This window comes from Anoplophora glabripennis, unplaced genomic scaffold, assembly GCF_000390285.2.
Source record: "Anoplophora glabripennis isolate ALB-LARVAE unplaced genomic scaffold, Agla_2.0 scaffold6, whole genome shotgun sequence".
Classification (NCBI taxonomy): Eukaryota; Metazoa; Arthropoda; class Insecta; order Coleoptera; family Cerambycidae; genus Anoplophora; species Anoplophora glabripennis.
The window spans coordinates 2,092,770-2,112,006 of record NW_019416749.1 but is presented as its reverse complement, the minus strand read 5'-3'; the positions used below and the strand labels follow the sequence as shown (position 1 = coordinate 2,112,006).

General features: G+C 30.4%; 2 protein-coding genes across 2 annotated transcripts; both read right to left on the bottom strand.

Annotated features, from left to right (window-relative positions):
• Nucleotides 1-4,676: 4,676 nt before the first annotated feature.
• On the bottom strand, nt 4,677-14,551 carry LOC108911479 (sialin-like). The gene is made up of 11 exons (XM_023455398.1): nt 14,293-14,551; nt 12,567-12,703; nt 11,095-11,413; nt 10,478-10,695; nt 8,530-8,694; nt 8,118-8,475; nt 7,496-7,713; nt 5,547-5,696; nt 5,361-5,490; nt 4,948-5,204; nt 4,677-4,893 (listed from the first exon to the last, which is right to left on the bottom strand). The coding sequence occupies exons 1-11, from the start codon at nt 14,339-14,341 to the stop codon at nt 4,738-4,740; spliced, it is 2,157 nt and encodes a 718-aa protein (XP_023311166.1). The 5' UTR covers nt 14,342-14,551; the 3' UTR covers nt 4,677-4,737.
• Nucleotides 14,552-14,981: 430 nt separating this feature from the next.
• On the bottom strand, nt 14,982-19,113 carry LOC108911062. Its single transcript, XM_018715897.1, has 7 exons — nt 19,023-19,113; nt 18,090-18,265; nt 17,453-17,723; nt 17,112-17,278; nt 15,757-16,052; nt 15,371-15,523; nt 14,982-15,306 (listed from the first exon to the last, which is right to left on the bottom strand). The coding sequence occupies exons 1-7, from the start codon at nt 19,111-19,113 to the stop codon at nt 14,982-14,984; spliced, it is 1,479 nt and encodes a 492-aa protein (XP_018571413.1).
• Nucleotides 19,114-19,237: the final 124 nt, after the last annotated feature.

Sequence of the window (19,237 nt, the reverse complement as noted above, 5' to 3'; positions counted from 1 at the left end):
TACTAAAGTTTATTTAACAAATTTCGTTTTAGAACAAAAAAACTTGTTTTTCTTTAAATTTTATAAATTCAACGTTTTAAATAAAACAAAATGGACCATTTTAGAGTACAGTTTTCAAGCTTCAAAAAATGCTCCTGTAAAGTTGCAGTATCATATTTTGAACTAAAGATATTGGACTTTGAACCGTGACCTAAAAAATCAAATTTGCCTTTTTTTTAATTATTTAATATTTCGAGCGTTGTATTTTTCAATTTAAAATTTTATATCACTCACTATTTTAAATGCTATTTCAAGAGTAATCTCTAAAGTTTTAGATTTTTATCTTAAAAATTAAAAAATGGCATATCTTTAAATAATTTTGTAGAGAATTCTGCCATTACGTAAATTTGTTTACCTACGACCATTATTGTAAATACTTAAAAACACACCGTCTGTGATCAATGTAAGATTCCTATTACGTACAGTAAAAAAGTCACACAGCTTGGTAAAAAAATCATACAGTTTTCCTAGCAACCGCCTAACAACGGTCAATACAAACAGTATTGTATTGACCGTTGTATTGACTGTAATAGGAATCTTAGATTGATCGCAGACGGTGTGTTCAGTAGTGGTCGTAGGAAAAGTATAGTACGTAATACCTGGTGTAATGCAATTACGCACTCGCCGCTACGCGAACTTTTCCATTCGTGCGTAAAATGCTTTTTACAACACTTATTACGTAATATACTATTACACACTATTTCTGTAAATATTTTTTTCGATTTTAAAATCATGATAACTTGTTAGCTACAAGATTCCTCTTCCATTTAAATTTTTGTGGACTTAATTTGATCAAATAGATCAAAAGTTATAACAAATTTAGTGGATAGCGCGCGAGGCCGCGCGTTCCTCGTGTCCTGCGCGCAAAAACCGACGCTTTACATTTTCGTCCCGATTTAAAAAAAATTCTACGACCTACAGTTTTCATTTTAGAAAATAACTTTATATACATTTTTCATGTAAAATTTCCCGTTCTTTCGATTGGCGTAGTTTTTTTTTAATTGAATTTGTTAAGATATACAATAAACAATGGAATTTTGCAACTAATTTGTTAAATAAATAATCAAGTGTACACTCTACGATTGGTAACTTTTTATATGTTGTTCCTAACACCCTCACAAGTGTGTCCTCAAAAGTTACCCGGTCTGCTAATTTTTCCGAAGTCAAAATCTTATTTTACTCCACTAAGTGGTGAAAATTAAATGCCGTCTTTATTTTGAAAAGAAACCTTGAACAATTTTTTAGCGATGATGTCTATGCCAACTTCACAATGAAAAAATTTCATACCAAATTTGCGAAATATTAAAATTAAATAGGATTTATCAACCCTTATATCTTGAACTNAATATATACGCCCTCCTGATATATTAAGCAAATTGATTAAATTAAGTCATACGCCTTAAAAACCCAAAACCGATTATAGTTGCTCTTACGCCCTTCTGATATGATGCCCTCGATATGCAACCCTTGTTGAGGTTTCAGGTTGGTCGGACCTATTTTAATTTTTTAAATCTTGAAGTTTTTCATCACAAAAGTTCTCTATGAAGGCCCTAGGAAATTCAACATTTTATTATTAAAATACGACCATTTTAAGGTGGTGATCGAATTGTATATTATAAAGGAATTAAATATTTTTGGTTGTTTTACGGCACAGCAAATCGAAGTTTTGGAATAAAATTTGAAATTATGGTATACCACAGCCTTATAGAACCATTCTGCCTTTGTTTTTGGAAGCTTATGTTTCTTTATGAAAATTGCAGACGTATTTAGGTTTTATATATGCAAGCGAGAGTGAATTTGTATAAAAATTAACAAAATATATTTAAAAAATATGGTTCACATAAAAAAAAATTTTTTTTCATACCTATTACTCATTTCTTCACTGGAAAGTAATTCTATTCTATTCTAACACTAACATATAAAAAATGTGCATAAGTTGAAACAGTAAATGTACAAAACTTTGAATAACAAAGATTGTTTTTGGAACTCTAAATTTTAGAGGCTGTTGTATTTGTAACAGTATTGCAAGAAAATTTGCCAAAATATTGAAAGTTATTTTACCAGTGCACTTTTTTTAAAGAGGCCATCTATTAAGATGCATCCCTAGGAAAATTTTGTTGTTTTTACAAATTTTATAAAAGCATAATATGAGAAATATTTTTTATCTACATATAGCTATTTATTGAGATATATTTATGATTATGTTTAATTGTAACAGACTTCAGAATAAAGTTGTAAAATGATGAGTTCTATTTCATGTCGCCTGGCATTTCAAATTTCTTATCCTAATTACATGATCCTTTTCATTGATAATTCCCCTAAAGTATTTTTTTGTGATTAGAATGGGGGTAGTAGAGATGACAAAGTTTTTATTGTCGAAAAAATTAAAGTATGAATTGTACGGAAAAACAGTTTTAACAGTTAGTGGAGTAAAGGTAGCTTAAAAATATGCATTATATTGGAATAATTAGCAGTCTTGGATTTTCATAAAACCTTTTGCAATCGCCTTGAAATGGCTTATAGAAAAAAGTTATAAATTTATATTTGTACGCTAATTATTATTTAATTGTTTAAACAATAAAAAATGGTTTTTCAAAGATTATTTTAAATAAATCAAAAAATCGCAAACCAATTTTAATCAAATTGATACTATAGGGGTTCTCGAGGTCACTGAATAATACAATGTTCAAAAATAAAAATTCAAAATGGCTGATCCAATATGGCCGACTTTTTTTAAACAATTGATTAAAAAATTACAATTTTCAAAGCAATTTTAATCAAATTGATTTGAGGGGCTTTCGAAGTTGCTGAACAAGAATATTATCAGAAAATAAAAATTGAAAATGGCTGATCCAATATGGCGGACTTTTTAAACTAAATTTTTAAAAAATTACAAATTTCAAAGTAAATTTAGTTAAATTGACAGGATGGGGGTTTTTGAGGTCTCTGAACAAGAATATTAAATCTGAAAATGAAAATTCAAAATGGTTGATCCAATATGGCCGACTTTTTTAAAAATTACATTTTCAAAGCAATTTTACTCATATTGGTATTTTTAGGATTTTTCAGATCATTGAACAAATATAAAATGAAATCAACTCGTTTAATTTTAAAGAAATTTGGGTATGATGTTTAGGGTTCTGCAAAAATTCAATATATGGGATTCTTAATTAACAAATTTATTAAATTTAAAAAAGTATTTGCATATTAAAAATAGAAATTTAAAAAAATAACAATATTCAAATTTCATTCTCTTGAATCATTGTAGGTTCTAGCAATTGGTCTGATTCTCGTTCTTCTTTGAAAAATGCTTGGCAATTGAGACAATCAGTTCCGGAACAATTAGAGCACGCTATGGTGCAAAGTAGACCCTCCTTCTGGCAACCGCACGTGCCAGGTGAGCTCCATTCACCGAGCAGATGTTCTCTAATATTCAAAAATATAATTCTCGAATCATGAGAATGAATTACATTACCATATAAACTTCTACTACATAATTTCGTCTTGAAAAAATATAGGTAAAACTGAATCTCACGACAATTTATTGAAAAACCATATTCTTTCGTATTTTATGCATATTATAGTAACAAAAAAATTTTTTTTCGTTGATTATACTTTTTTAGATCATAGTTTGAAAATATATTGTTTTTTTTGTTTTTGTTTAAATTTTATTATAAATTCAACATTTTAAATAAAATAAAATGGACCATATGTTAAAGTATAGTTTTCAAGCTTCTGAAGTTTTTGAACTAAATATATCGGACTTTGTACCATGACCTAAAAAAAAAAATTTGCCTTTTAAATTTATTCAATATTTCGAGCATTGTATTTTCCGAATTAAAATTTTAAGACTTTTTTTATATCACTCACTATTTTAAATGCTTTTTCAAGAGTAATCTCTGAAAGTTTTAGATTTTTATCTTAAAAATTAAAAAAATGGCATATCTTTAATTAATTTTGTAGAAAATTCTACCGTTACGTAACTTTATTTACACACTATTCCTATAAATATTTTTTTCGATTTTAAAATCATGATAACTTGTTAGCTACAAGACTAATCTTTCATTTAAATTTGTGTGGACTTAATTTGATCAAATAGATGAAAGGTTATAACAAAAGTGGATAGCACACGAGGCCGCGCGGTCTTCGTGTCCTACGCGCAAGTGCCGACGCTATACATTTTCGTATGATTTAAAAAAAAATTCTACAACCTAGTTTTCATTTTACAAAATAACTATATACATTTTTCGTGTAAAATTTCCCGTTCTTTCGATTGGCGCAATTAATTTTTGAAAGAAAAAATTGAATTTGTTAAGTTATACAATAAACAATGGAATTTTGCAACTAATTTGTTAAATAAATAATCAAGCATACACTCTATGGTTGGTAACTTTTTATATGTTGTTCCTAAAACCCTCACAAGTATGTCCTCAAAAGTTACCTGATCTGCTAATGTTTCCAAAGTCAAAATCCTATTTTACTTAAAGCAGAGAGTGTGAAAATTAAATGCCATCATATTTTGAAAAGAAACCGAACAATTTTTTAGCTAAAAAATTTCATACCAAATTTACGAAATAATTAAATTAAATAGGATTTATCAACCCTTATATCTTGAACTTTTTACATAAAAATACATGTACTTAAATAAAAAATAATTTAATAAATAACCTAAAATGTACATTTATTATAATTCTCAATTTAAACAATCTTCTCATTTGACCGGTTTTCCTTCTTTTCCACATTGTAATTCCATGGTTGAACTTCACCCGAGGCGGCAAAATTGTAAAAAGTTGCAACGGACATAAATATTCCTGCTGCTATGCAAAATACTATTGTCCACAGCGATTTATCAGTCTGAAACAGAATAATTTACGCCATATACCTCAACAATGGATGTATTCAACATACCTCTTCATATCCAGTAAGAGCTTTAATAGCGTCTATCGCCAGTGGTCCGAGTAGGGAGAAAATATTAGAAAAGCAATTTGTAATTCCCATAAGCGTTCCGGCATGCACCGGAGATAAATCGATATGATTTATGTGGTATCCACAAAAGATGGCGGCATTGAATCCCACACCGAGAACCAATATGGCAATAGTAAGCGCTCTTTGATCGTTTTCAACGAAACTTAGAGAAATCAGGGCCACAGCAGGGCAATACAATCCTGGAAAATGAAAATCAAATTGGTATAATTTTAATAAATGAGATTAAGAGAATAAGTTTTTCTTTAAGCATGCAAAATATTTAAAATCGTACAAAGGTTTTTACACAAAATGTCTGCTGAAGATTCCTAAGGATGATTAATAAAATCATATATTACCAATCGAATTGAATATCTTCCTACTAGCTCCTGTGGTGAAGTTCTTTACAATTAAATAATCGGCTATTGGACTCAGGACGAGACTTAACAGCCACAAAACAAGATAGGGTAAAGCAGAGAGTGTACTATTCTGAAAGGACAATATTCAAAATTAATATGATTAAATAAGACACTTAAAATACTTACCGAAGCAATATTAAAATTAAGTATATTTTGCATGTACGACGGTATTTCAGTGAATAGAGTCCAGAAACCCCAGTTTTGACCACAGTGAGTTACCAAGATGGCCCAAAATGGTAATGATGTGAAAATAGCTTTCCAAGGAGTGGGTATATTCTAAAAAAATTTATCGATGAAGCAAGATACATGTACTTTTTAACTAATGATGTGAAGATATTGGAGATGAAATTCAGTATTGAACAGAATATGTAGTCTGCAGAGTAGTTTCCCACAATATCATTAGTTGAAAAGTTGATTTCACCGTGTGTGACAGTAATCGTGCTTTCATACCTACAGATTGGTAAGTCACTTTCTGCCAGTAAGCATTGAGTAGCGTTAGCATATGTTTTGTAATAATGTAATAATATCACACACACTCAGGAGACATAATTATCAATATTTAAATATAGAAAAAAAATTAATGTAAGCAAATACTACCATATAAATAGGTAAGCATACATTTATTATTTTTTTAATTATGTTGTAATCCCATTAATGTTTTAGAACAAAGTAACTATTAAAGGGGAGTATAATAGTTAGTAAAGATTTGTTCAGTCAGCAAATTTATTGTTATTTTTAAACTTTCGCTTTACTTTAAGGGCTGGTACTTTCAGTCTAAATTAAAATGTTAATAATATAAGTAAGAGCATAGAAACGTTCACTCAATAGTGGCGGCTACTGAAAATAAAATATTTCAATACCTACTAAAGTGTGGGGCCCATAGCTTTTTTTAGAGGATGACTTAGAGGCCCAAAAGGAGATCTTTTATGAAGAAAAAATTCGGAAAAAATTTGAGATAAAATTGAATTAGGATCTAAAAAAGGGTCAGGGCCGGATTAAGGGTGGGGGGGGGCTATGGGGGCTGTAGGTTAATCCAGTCCTGAAAAGGTTGCACATACAGGGTGTCACGCTTAAATATGATACAAGCCTGTAGCTTCTTTGTTTTTTTCACAGATTTAAAATTTTTTTTTAGAATGTAAGAAAAAACTATCTAACTGTAATGCTGCTGTTTTTATTAATTCAATTCATGGCCAACTAGGACGCGTTTTTTTGACGTTAAAACAACTAATTGGTATTAGCGATTTTTGTTCCAAAAAAACAGATTACGTATTCTCATTCAACATCCCTTTAAATGTCTTATCGCCATGTTTCATCAAATTCAATACATCTTTAGACGAGCATTAGTTGGCCGTGTATTGCATTAATAAAAAAACAGCAGTATCACAGTTAGATAGAGTTTTTTACGCTACATTCCCAAATAAAAATTTTTGAAATCGTCAAAAAAATAAAGAAGTTACAGGCTTGTATCATATTTAAGCACGACATCCTGTATATTTGCGAAATATATATTTTTTCATCAATCGATAGATATAGCCTTAAAGATAAATTTACTGACTGAATACACCTTAAATCATTATATTAATAAATTTTCAGTAATTTTGTTTCATTAAATGTTGAAATAGCTTAATTAAACTAATAATAGATTACCACAAAATTCACATTCAGTAATTGTTATCACGTATCAGAATTTGCAATGTTTTGATTTTGATAAATTTGCCGTAAAAATTGTAGATATAATAATTGTACAGATAATATATGAATTTATTTATACCACAACATTTGAGCAGTCGTAAAAGTTTATCTTTTACCGAGAATGTTTTGTATATCAACATATAGTTCACATCAGTGGAAGACCCAATGTGACCTTTGAAATGAACTTGGACAGATACTAATTGAGGGCTTATCGAAGAGTATCAATTCTTAATTTGACCTAAAGAGTCGTATATCAAAAAGGAAAATTAATCAAATAACTTGTTAAATTAGTTTTTGGCTGATTGCCTTAAGCGTTTACTAAACAATTTATCTTATTTTTGTTATATATCGATTTGAAAATTTAACAATTTATAATAAATCACCTCTTTATCATCATCATTCTGTAATCCTGCTTCAATATATTTTCTCTCTTCATCAGAAATATTTGGATGCTTGGATGGGCTATCTGAGCCTACAAAAAACCATATAACTGACCAAGCAGCTCCTAGACCTCCATAAAGGTAAAATGCAACAGGCCACCCTATAGAATTTGATATAAATCCAGTTACTGGCATTGATATCACAGAACCCAAGGGGCCACCTAAAAAAAAATCATCCGATAAATGCTTATATTCAGTGACGACTCGCTAAAATTAAGGTGGTCATATTTGGATAATGACCTAGCTAGGTCGTTTTTGAGATGATTTCTAGGCCCACATACAGAACTTTCACAAAAAAAAACATTTCAAAAGAAATTTAAAAAATTATTCAGTATTTTTTTATTTCGCAATATTTTTTCATCATTAAAGTTCTCTATATAAGCTTAGAAATCATTCCTTAAAAATGCATTATTATCAAAATATGACCACTTCAATTTTTGCAAGCTGTCACAGCATATATATTAGTTAAACCTGCAACAAATGCAAATATCGTACATAGTTTATTATTGTATGACAAAAACTGCTTTTTACAAAATTAATTGGTGGTATTAAATATTTCACTTACCGGCATAGGCAAAAGTTGAAATCTTTGCTCGGTCTTGAACAGGTGCCCAAGAACTAAGAAGGGTATGTACACATGGAAAAATAAATCCTTGTGACAACCCGGTCATAACCCTACAAGCTATAACTCCTCCGTATCCAAAATATTTTCCAAATAATGGAATAAGTAAGCAGAAAAGAGATCCTATCAAAGTTGTACCACCAAGAAATAACTTTGGGCCATAATTTTTGGCTAGTTGGCCAGCACCTATTTGAAAACAAATATATCCCCAGAAGAATGACGAAAGCATTATGTTTTTCATGTTTGCCCATTCTGGATAAGTCTGAAAAATACGTATAATGGTAAAAATAAACAATTTAAACTGTTACATTCTCGTGACATCTTAAGGTACATACTGANTATGATTAAATAAGACACTTAAAATACTTACCGAAGCAATATTAAAATTAAGTATATTTTGCATGTACGACGGTATTTCAGTGAATAGAGTCCAGAAACCCCAGTTTTGACCACAGTGAGTTACCAAGATGGCCCAAAATGGTAATGATGTGAAAATAGCTTTCCAAGGAGTGGGTATATTCTAAAAAAATTTATCGATGAAGCAAGATACATGTACTTTTTAACTAATGATGTGAAGATATTGGAGATGAAATTCAGTATTGAACAGGATATGTAGTCTGCAGAGTAGTTTCCCACAATATCATTAGTTGAAAAGTTGATTTCACCGTGTGTGACAGTAATCGTGCTTTCATACCTACAGATTGGTAAGTCACTTTCTGCCAGTAAGCATTGAGTAGCGTTAGCATATGTTTTGTAATAATGTAATAATATCACACACACTCAGGAGACATAATTATCAATATTTAAATATAGAAAAAAAATTAATGTAAGCAAATACTACCATATAAATAGGTAAGCATACATTTATTATTTTTTTAATTATGTTGTAATCCCATTAATGTTTTAGAACAAAGTAACTATTAAAGGGGAGTATAATAGTTAGTAAAGATTTGTTCAGTCAGCAAATTTATTGTTATTTTTAAACTTTCGCTTTACTTTAAGGGCTGGTACTTTCAGTCTAAATTAAAATGTTAATAATATAAGTAAGAGCATAGAAACGTTCACTCAATAGTGGCGGCTACTGAAAATAAAATATTTCAATACCTACTAAAGTGTGGGGCCCATAGCTTTTTTTAGAGGATGACTTAGAGGCCCAAAAGGAGATCTTTTATGAAGAAAAAATTCGGAAAAAATTTGAGATAAAATTGAATTAGGATCTAAAAAAGGGTCAGGGCCGGATTAAGGGTGGGGGGGTTATGGGGGCTGTAGGTTAGTCCAGTCCTGAAAAGGTTGCACATACAGGGTGTCACGCTTAAATATGATACAAGCCTGTAGCTTCTTTGTTTTTTTCACAGATTTTAAATTTTTTTTTAGAATGTAAGAAAAAACTATCTAACTGTAATGCTGCTGTTTTTATTAATGCATTTCATGGCCAACTAGGACGCGTTTTTTTGACGTCAAAACAACTAATTGGTATTAGCGATTTTTGTTCCAAAAAAACAGATTACGTATTCTCATTCAGCATCCCTTTAAATGTCTTATCGCCATGTTTCATCAAATTCAATACATCTTTAGACGAGCATTAGTTGGCCATGTATTGCATTAATAAAAAACAGCAGTATCACAGTTAGATAGAGTTTTTTACGCTACATTCCCAAATAAAAATTTTTGGGCTTACAGGCTTATATCATATTTAAGCGTGACATCCTGTATATTTGCGAAATATATATTTTTTCATCAATTGATAGATATAGCCTTAAAGCTTAAAGATAAATTTACTGACTGAATACACCTTAAATCATTATATTAATAAATTTTCAGTATTTTGTTTCATTAAATGTAGAAATAGCTTAATTAAACTAATAATAGATTACCACACACCACATTCACTAATTGTTATCTCATATCAGAATTTGCAATGTTTTGATTTTGATAAATTTGCCGTAAAAATTGTAGAGATAATTTTTTTGTAACAGATAATATATGAATTTATTTATACCACAACATTTGAGCACTCATAAAAGTTTATCTTTTACCGAGAATGTTTTGAATATCAACATATAGTTCACATCAGTGGAAGACCCAATGCGACCTTTGAAATGAACTTGGACAGATACTAATTGAGGGCTTATCGAAGAGTATCAATTCTTAATTTGACCTAATGAGTCGTATATCAAAAAGGAAAATTAATCAAATAACTTGTTAAATTAGTTTTTGGCTGATTGCCTTAAGCGTTTACTAAACAATTTATCTTATTTTTGTTATATATCGATTTGAAAATATAACAAATTATAATAAATCACCTCTTTATCATCATCATTCTGTAATCCTGCTTCAATATATTTTCTCTCTTCATCAGAAATATTTGGATGCTTGGATGGGCTATCTGAGCCTACAAAAAACCATATAACTGACCAAGCAGCTCCTAGACCTCCATAAAGGTAAAATGCAACAGGCCATCCTATAGAATTTGATATAAATCCAGTTACTGGCATTGATATCACAGAACCCAAGGGGCCACCTAAAAAAAATCATCCGATAATGCTTATATTCAGTGACGACTCGCTAAAATTAAGGTGGTCATATTTTGATAATGACCTAGCTAGGTCGTTTTTGAGATGATTTTAGGTCCACATACAGAACTTTCACAAAGAAAACATTTCAAAAGAAATTTAAAAAATTATTCAGTATTTTTTTATTTCGCAATATTTTTTCGTCAATAAAATTCTCTATGTAAGCTTAGAAATCATCCCTTAAAAATGCATTATTATCAAAATACGATCATTTCAATTTTTGCTAGCAGTCACTGCATATATTAGTTAAACCTGCAACAAATGCAAATACTCGTACATAGTTTATTATTGGATGAAAAAAACTGCTTTTTACAAAATTAATTGGTGGTATTAAATATTTCACTTACCGGCATAGGCAAAAGTTGAAATCTTTGCTCGGTCTTGAACAGGTGCCCAAGAACTAAGAAGGGTATGTACACATGGAAAAATAAATCCTTGTGACAACCCGGTCATAACCCTACAAGCTATAACTCCTCCGTATCCAAAATATTTTCCAAATAATGGAATAAGTAAGCAGAAAAGAGATCCTATCAAAGTTGTACCACCCAGAAATAACTTTGGGCCATAATTTTTGGCTAGTTGGCCAGCACCTATTTGAAAACAAATATATCCCCAGAAGAATGACGAAAGCATTATGTTTTTCATGTTTGCCCATTCTGGATAAGTCTGAAAAATACGTATAATGGTAAAAATAAACAATTTAAACTGTTACATTCTCGTGACATCTTAAGGTACATACTGAAATATTAGTTCTACTTCACAATTTTAACTAAGAATGTATTTTTTAATGCAAATTTTCGAATTATATTGGCATCATTAAATAAGATTCATTATACTTATATGAGCCAGGGCATGCACTGTGGTCAACTTTCATCCTTCTTGATTCATATGTTGTCATATATCATCAGGTGGATTGATATTATATAGTTCATCTGAACTACGGAGCCTTCATAAATAATTGCAAGCCATGTGACCAGTTTGGAACAGTAATTTTATTTCCTTCATGTTGTCAATTATATTTCGGTAAAATTAAAAATTATTAAAACAATAAGACCAAGATTACATTAAAACACAACATTCTGTTGGCGTGATTGGTGTAATTTTTCACGCACGACATTCTATTCAACTAATCAGCGATTGCATTATCTTGAGCGTCGACCTAACGGTTTGTCATTGTTCATTGTAAACGAATCATTAATATTAGTGACGCCAATATTTAGGGATTTTTCATTACTAGTACCAGTCGTGCAATGTTGGGTTGCCTAAGCTCAGCAGTCAATTTATATACAGCGCTGTAAAAAATTGTAACAAATACTTTTTTGAACAAAAACTTTAACAATGTTAATTGAATGCCGGAGAAATAGTTAAATGGACCTAAAATCATTCCAGTAAATCCTTAATTTAATTAAGTATTGCCGTGGATACCTTTATGTCAATATCAAAGTAACAAATTTACATTTACGATTTTATCAAGAATTTTTTCTACGAAAATTCATGAAGCAAAAAGATTAAAAGAATAGCTACGTTGTATATTTTACTGAAAAGTTATTTTTGTTGTTTTCTAATTTCCATATTTTTAAACTCTTTAGTTTCGAAGCGCTAAGGACATTTTTATGGAGCATCAAGTAATTTTTTTTTATCAAAAATGATGCTTTCTAAAAAACCAATAAGAAATCTCACGCAAAATTGCGGTAGCGCATCTGGGGAAACACCATATATATTGTAAATTCCATGGATTTATTATTTGCATTTCAAATAATATGCGGTAATTCACAATGTTTTTAAAATACCAAACGTTTGAGACTACTTTTTTACTTACTGGTATATCCTTTGAAGGAGGATCATCAGCTATCATAGCATAAATACCTACACTGAGAACTGAACGGATGCCATAGGCTATATTTAATGCGGCAAAGTACAAGATATACTGCATATAACGAACACCAAAACAACCACCTAAAATAAATAGGACATAATTAACAATTAATTGTATCCTGAGAAAGTGTTACATTAACTCTTAGTTTTCACCAGTATCGCAATTTTTCAATATTTTTTAAGTATGTAAAATCTTTAATCATGCTGTATGTAGATTTTGAGTAAAGATAAAATATTACATTGTAACAAAAATTAAACCCGACGTTGGTTTGAATACTTTTACCAAATTTATACATTATAACTTGGTAAAACTAACGTTCTTAATTTCTTTTGAAATTTTGCGCCAAAACAACACTTGTGGTTATAACACTTATAATACACGCACTAGGATTTATTACGGTTTTTTTTCCAATACTCAAGATTTTATTGATAGAAAATAGCTTATAAAGAATTCTTTATTTACTTATTTCACTGCAACATTTCTGTGTGTCCATGATGAGAGAGAGTTATCAACTGAGGTAAAAATTATTTAACGATGTTAGCTGCAAACAAAACCGCAAATCATTTGCATTGCGCGTTTTTACTTGGAACAATTAATCGATCTTTTTTCTCTCCTCCAATGGTTTTTTTTATTACAACCTTGCCATGTTTAATCAAGGGTAAATTAGATTTCTTGTCGTTTCTTGTTTGCAAACGCACCCTCCAACATGTTTCCATCGAGCACACAACGTAAGTATATACGTGAGATTATAATAAGCATTTATACAAACGTGCGAAGTAAGTATTTTCCTAGTATTTAAAAAATCTATACCTACTTATCGAAAACTCAAAATTGTAATTCATTACGGTCAGTTTTTCAAAGGTAGTTTAAACTAGATTAAAATTAAATCCCTTCGCAACAGCCATTACACAAATCTCATATAGAAACAATATTCGATTTAGTTAAAAAGTGGACAAACTTCATTCAATAAACCGGTCATTGATAAACGGGCAATAAAATTAAATCTTACAATTAGTTGGGTTTATACGACTTTGTGGTTTCATAAATATTAATAATAAGGGTACCTTGTATATTATCCCTTTTATTTTTAAGCGTAAGATTCAATTCAATGCATATAAAACAGTTTAGATAATGTTTGAAAATCTTGAAACTACTAATTTTTAATTAACTTATTTTTAGAAGAGTGAAAATAATACAAAAGTATAATAGAACCACTTTGTACGCAAAAACTTATATTACGTTGACGACTGGAAGTTTATATACAGGGTGATTCTCGGAAGAACTGACACAGACAAGTAGAAAGATAAAAAATACAGGAGAAAAAACATGTATTTGATAAAATAAGAACTGAAGTAAAGTCAGCTGCAAAAAAAAACATGACCACATCTGCTTAAGGGTGGTGGCATTACTGTCTCATTTCGGTTCTTATCCGAACACCCTGTATAAAAATCATGAGTCGTTAACTGCGTATTAACTACTGTAGTATTGTCACTTTTGTTTATTTGATATAAAGACGTATCGAAGCAAATTATCGTTGTCATTTTTGCCAATTAAAATTCCACTAAAAAGTAACAGATAGTTGCGTATTTTATTCAATATTATTTTTGTTGTATCGTGTCATAATTAAATTAGTTATTACAGGTTATAAAAGTAATAATCTGGACCTTACCTGATTTTTGCTCGTCTCCCAATTTTTTATTTTCCTCTGTATCACACATTTTTTAACAAAAAAAAAAGAGTCACTTATAACACTCGGACTAAATTTGGTATGTACATAAATAAAAAGAAGTAATCCTACATTTGACGGTGGACCCGCTATCTTAATGAAATATGAGATGTATCTAATTAATTCGTATAGTCTTGGTTCATTTTATATTGCAAATGAAATTACAAAAACAAAAACTAAATATGTAATTTTCCGTTAACCCCGACTTTTAGTTATCTATGAATGGTCAATTACATGACTATTTTAAAAGTGATACGATTTAGGATTGTTTAATGTTTAAGTAATTTGATAATTAATTAATGTTTATTTTAGTATGAATGAAGACACACAATCATGTATCAGCAATATGCCACTAGTTACACTGATAAATATTTGATTGAAATATTCCAAATTTTTTATATTAATAAACGAACTCTTTTCTCAGTGTATAACTTTTATACAGTAGTATGGCCGGATTGGAATAACGAATTAACTAAAAAATTTTTTTGTGAAGGGACAATGTGGTTGTGGTGTGTGCATTAATAAGTACGAATAAACGACTAAAATGGTATATTTATTGTATATAAAATATCCGTAAATATGAATTATATAAAATAAAAATCTGGTTGTATAAATTAAGTATTATGTAATTCTTAAGCGACTAATTCAGTTTTTTCGGTTTTCTCTTCTACTTTATCCTTTTCGGTATTACTAACCCTATCCGAAATTTTCTCCCTCCTAATATCGATTATTCTAAAAGCTTTAATAGCCGTAGCTGTCTCCTTCAAAAAGTATCCCATACCTTCTGCAATGGGACGGCATACGTCTCTGAGAGACGCACATACGTTGTAGAGAAAAATCAGTGGTGGTTGAACGATGGCATTAAATAATGTCGCTATACATGGCTTGAGGAAGTAGTCCGTACCCAATTGCACTAATCCTACGGTCAGGGGCCTGAAAAGGCTATATAGGAAGAATCTGAAATAGCAGTCCATAAAAATGTTTTTCTTAACAAAAATTGAAATAAATTAAATATTCGCACCTAAATAACTGAAGAACGAAAGATATGCCAAAAGAGACTCCTATATGTAGAGTTCCAAATATTTCCGCCCAAAATCTTGTAGTGTAGGCCTCCGTTCTCTCGGCTAGATTTTCTGTGAGAACAACCGGAGGACTGTCTGTGGTTTTCAAATAACTGAAACAAGTTGTTTGTCATAACCATTTTGTAAAATACATATTAAAATGTAGGTACGTGTAATAGCAGACACAAATAAGCATACGAATAGAAGACAAAGCGTCTTGTGGACCCGATTTTCTAGAAATATTATTTTTACAATCTGGCTACGACATAAATATTACATTACAAAGCAAATGAAAATTTACAACGAAAATGGATCAGTTTTGCTTTCCTTATTATATTGAACCTACTTAGAATCTCCTCGATCAAAATAATAGACGTCTACTCGTGTGGCGCCATTATTGTCGGCATAAATGTCCGTCTGGTTGAATTTCCTGCTAGATTTATCAAAAAACTGGACGCTTTCCCTGCATGCTGGCAAAGCTTCGCTTTGCTGGGCTTCCTTTGTCAGTTGTTCGTTATTAAAGTTCTTTAGGTCTTTCGCTTTCGAAAATTTTAACGTTTGATTGACGTATGGCTCGGTAAAGTCGTCTAGTTTGTAACCACCGTGTCTTGCGACGTCACCAACAAGCTCAAATACTAATCGCTGAAAGTTATTTTTTTTTAGTTCGTCTGTGCAACAGTATATATTTTTTATTATTTGTAACATTATCAATCAAAAGCTGTTTATTTAACGATTTGGTAAATAATCTCTCTGATAAACAATTCACAGTTTTTGTATTACACATATATTTCCAAAATATTAAATTACATGTTTGTACAAACCAAACGTTGACACTGACTTTATAGTAGTAATATTTAGAAATGTACGGATGATAATATATGTTTAATCTTTGGGTAAATGTGTTGTTTTCTGTAATAGCCGATGTTGATAATATAGATAAATAGCTAAGTGTAATAAATTAATATTTACAAAATTGCTGAAGTGGTAAACAAATGTAGATACTCTGATTAATTTTTCCTTATTTAGCGCAGAAAAGGCAAAAGATTTTTTTAATTATGTAAACATTTGCTTTGCCACAATAATTATTATAACATATGAGTATTGAATTGAGAAAAAATGATTTTCTATTTAAGACACCAGCCTTCCAATATATCACGACTTTTTAGTAAAGGAAATTTATTTTTTTTTTTAATACACAAACGAAATTAAATGCGGCAATTCCTCAAATTTAAATTGACAAAAATTTTTAAGCAGACTGTGGACAGAGAAAGGAAAAGTTTAGTTTCATGAACTACATATAGTCTAACAATAATTTAATATATAATTTATAGTTTTTTAACGGTATTTAGCTTATAAAGTAAAATATAGGTTTACAAAAAAGATATGTTCCAAGATTTATAGTTTTTTCGTTAAATTCAAGTCAAGTGTGTTAAAAAAGGACAATATATGAAAATATGTATTGAAAACAATGCAGGAGGGGGATCACTTTGATTAATAACTCGCTTAGATCATTATTATTAGATTACGGTATTGCAAAATGTACTTTATTGTTTTTCGGGTATTTAATAACACGTCATTTTAATAACAGTACACACTAATAAACATTATTTACAGTGATAAGTGTGGGGTGTGTTGTGTACCGCAAATAGTACGGGAAATATTCCCAAATCGGTGTATCAGTGATAACAAAATATTGCTTACTCTTGGTGGACTGTTTTCATTACGAGATTCTTTAATGTTCATCGTATAATATTCGCATTTTCCCGGAACATATCCGTTATTTTTTGTTGTCAAATTCGATGCTAAATTCCTAAAAAACTTGTAAAACAAATTTTTTTGTCTGTCCAGTTTCTTCTCTTCCATTTGAGCTAAAAATAAAATTAGTACTTAGAAGACACTGACAGTTTTTTTTATTTACACATTTAGGTATTTTAGAAATGAAGTTTACAGTAATAAAAATACATTCGTATTCGATACTATATGATTGTAAGTTGTTTGATTGTCGGTAAAATCATAAACTCGTGTTCATTAAATATACTAACGTGCCCCTAGATATTGCATGGAGGCTCCTCCGTTATGGATGTAACTTGCCATTTGGGGACATATGCATTCCGAATTGTAAAGAATATTCGCAGGTATTAAGGGAGGGGGGCACATGTACCTCGGAAACTCCCGAAACTCAAATGTACTGGAGTTCTTATCTGCCACCACCGAGATATCCGTGTCTTCTTGAAGAGTAATATCTGGAGGCACCGTCTTGTCCGTGGTGTCCCTGGAGGCAGCCTCTGAAGGTTCTTCAGATTTGTTTTCATCCTGCAATTAAATTAACAAATATATATCTAATTAATAGATGTTCTTTTTTCTGTATCCAGACAGTTCGAAAGACTGATCGCTTGATCACTACGTGTCCACGGAAAGTCACGATAATATGTAGTGTACGGAGATCTTTTGACCTTCCAAAATTACGTTGTATTTTAAAAACTATAAATGTTTCACCGGGATAATGGAAATGTGTACTGAAGGGTTTTGAGGTGATCTCAAAGAAAAACTATTATATTTTATGAAATTTATACTTCAAATGTTGTCAAAGCGATGTTAGAGTACCTATACATTTGATAATTCGTAAACTCATCACAGTATAATGCTGATAAATATTCTTGTGCAGTTGTAAAAAGTTACCCAAGACTTCTTTGTTGTTTCTGATGTGGCTGACAATTCGTTGTCTCCGTCGTTACTAGGACTTTGAAGAAATTGAGGTGTAGTAGGTCCCATTAAATCTATGACGGTTTGAAGCTCATTTTTAACTCTAGATATCGATTTAGTAGCTCCTAGAGATTGTATAGAACTATCCGTATCTAAAACAAAAATGTTGAACGCTAATATATTGTTACACTAAATATTGCGGAAAAATTCTGATGGAGATTCCTTGCAAGAAAAATAAAAGTCCTTGCAAGAATATATTTTGAAAACTAGAAAATTCACAGTTTCTGGTATGATTTGAACTAATTACAACTATATACTCCTGGTGGTATTTCTAAGAAAGAAAAAGTAATATTTTCAAGTTATTACTTTTTTAACTTGCCTTTACCAAACTACCCGATAAACCTAAAACAAGTCTATAGGTCATTTCGCAAATAGTGATAATTTTTTAATAAATAAATTAAATATAGCTGAAGCTCTCTTTTTACCACCACGTCTACAATGGTATCACATACCCGTCGAGGAGGATTTGTTTATCGCCTGTGGATGAATAGATCGGATGTATGTCAATTGCATTGATGCAATAAAATATGTAAAAGTGCAATTACGCTTATTGCTTATGCAAATGTCATCCTTTTCCCTTCGCATGTATTCTCTTTTCAGTTCTCTGCGCACAGGGCTTTTCCTAATTTGATGACCTGTAGGTCATGTTGGAGTCATTCAATATAGGAGATTTTACAAATTAGAAAAATAATCCATCATTTACGATTTCAGTTGTAGAGAAAAACTCGGACTGAAACGTTTTGTTTGTTTTAATATCTAATTTTCACAATGTAAACTGGATAAATATCAACAAAGTACATAATAAGAAAGAAATACATTTGGTAATGCAATAATTATAAAATATTTTACCTGAAAAATAGCGATTATCTTTAACAACTTCAGCAGGGTTAACGGTGATCCCTTTATTCTTTTGTTTTTTCTCCTTTTTATCCTCAGCCATATATTTTCCTTCTCAGTCAAATAGAAATAATGTACCTACATATTACAATTCCATTCATTCTCTGAATCAGTCGAAGATAAAACTGAATTGTCAAACAAGAAAAAAAACCATAGATTTGATATTT

What these genes read in the sequence shown, in the direction of transcription:
- LOC108911062 (XM_018715897.1), bottom strand. Translation starts at nt 19,113, where the DNA reads ATGGCTGAGGATAAAAAGGAGAAAAAACAAAAGAATAAAGGGATCACC. An exon ending in ATGAAAACAGTCCACCAAGA is followed by an intron (nt 16,053 to 17,111) that starts GTAAGCAATATT and finishes AATAACTTTCAG; the next exon opens with CGATTAGTATTTGAGCTTGT. An exon ending in TTTGATCGAGGAGATTCTAA is followed by an intron (nt 15,524 to 15,756) that starts GTAGGTTCAATA and finishes AACTTGTTTCAG; the next exon opens with TTATTTGAAAACCACAGACA.
- LOC108911479 (XM_023455398.1), bottom strand. Translation starts at nt 14,341, where the DNA reads ATGTGTGATACAGAGGAAAATAAAAAATTGGGAGACGAGCAAAAATCA. An exon ending in AGAATGATGATGATAAAGAG is followed by an intron (nt 8,695 to 10,477) that starts GTGATTTATTAT and finishes AAATTTTTTTAG; the next exon opens with AATATACCCACTCCTTGGAA. An exon ending in TTAATTTTAATATTGCTTCG is followed by an intron (nt 5,491 to 5,546) that starts GTAAGTATTTTA and finishes TTGTCCTTTCAG; the next exon opens with AATAGTACACTCTCTGCTTT.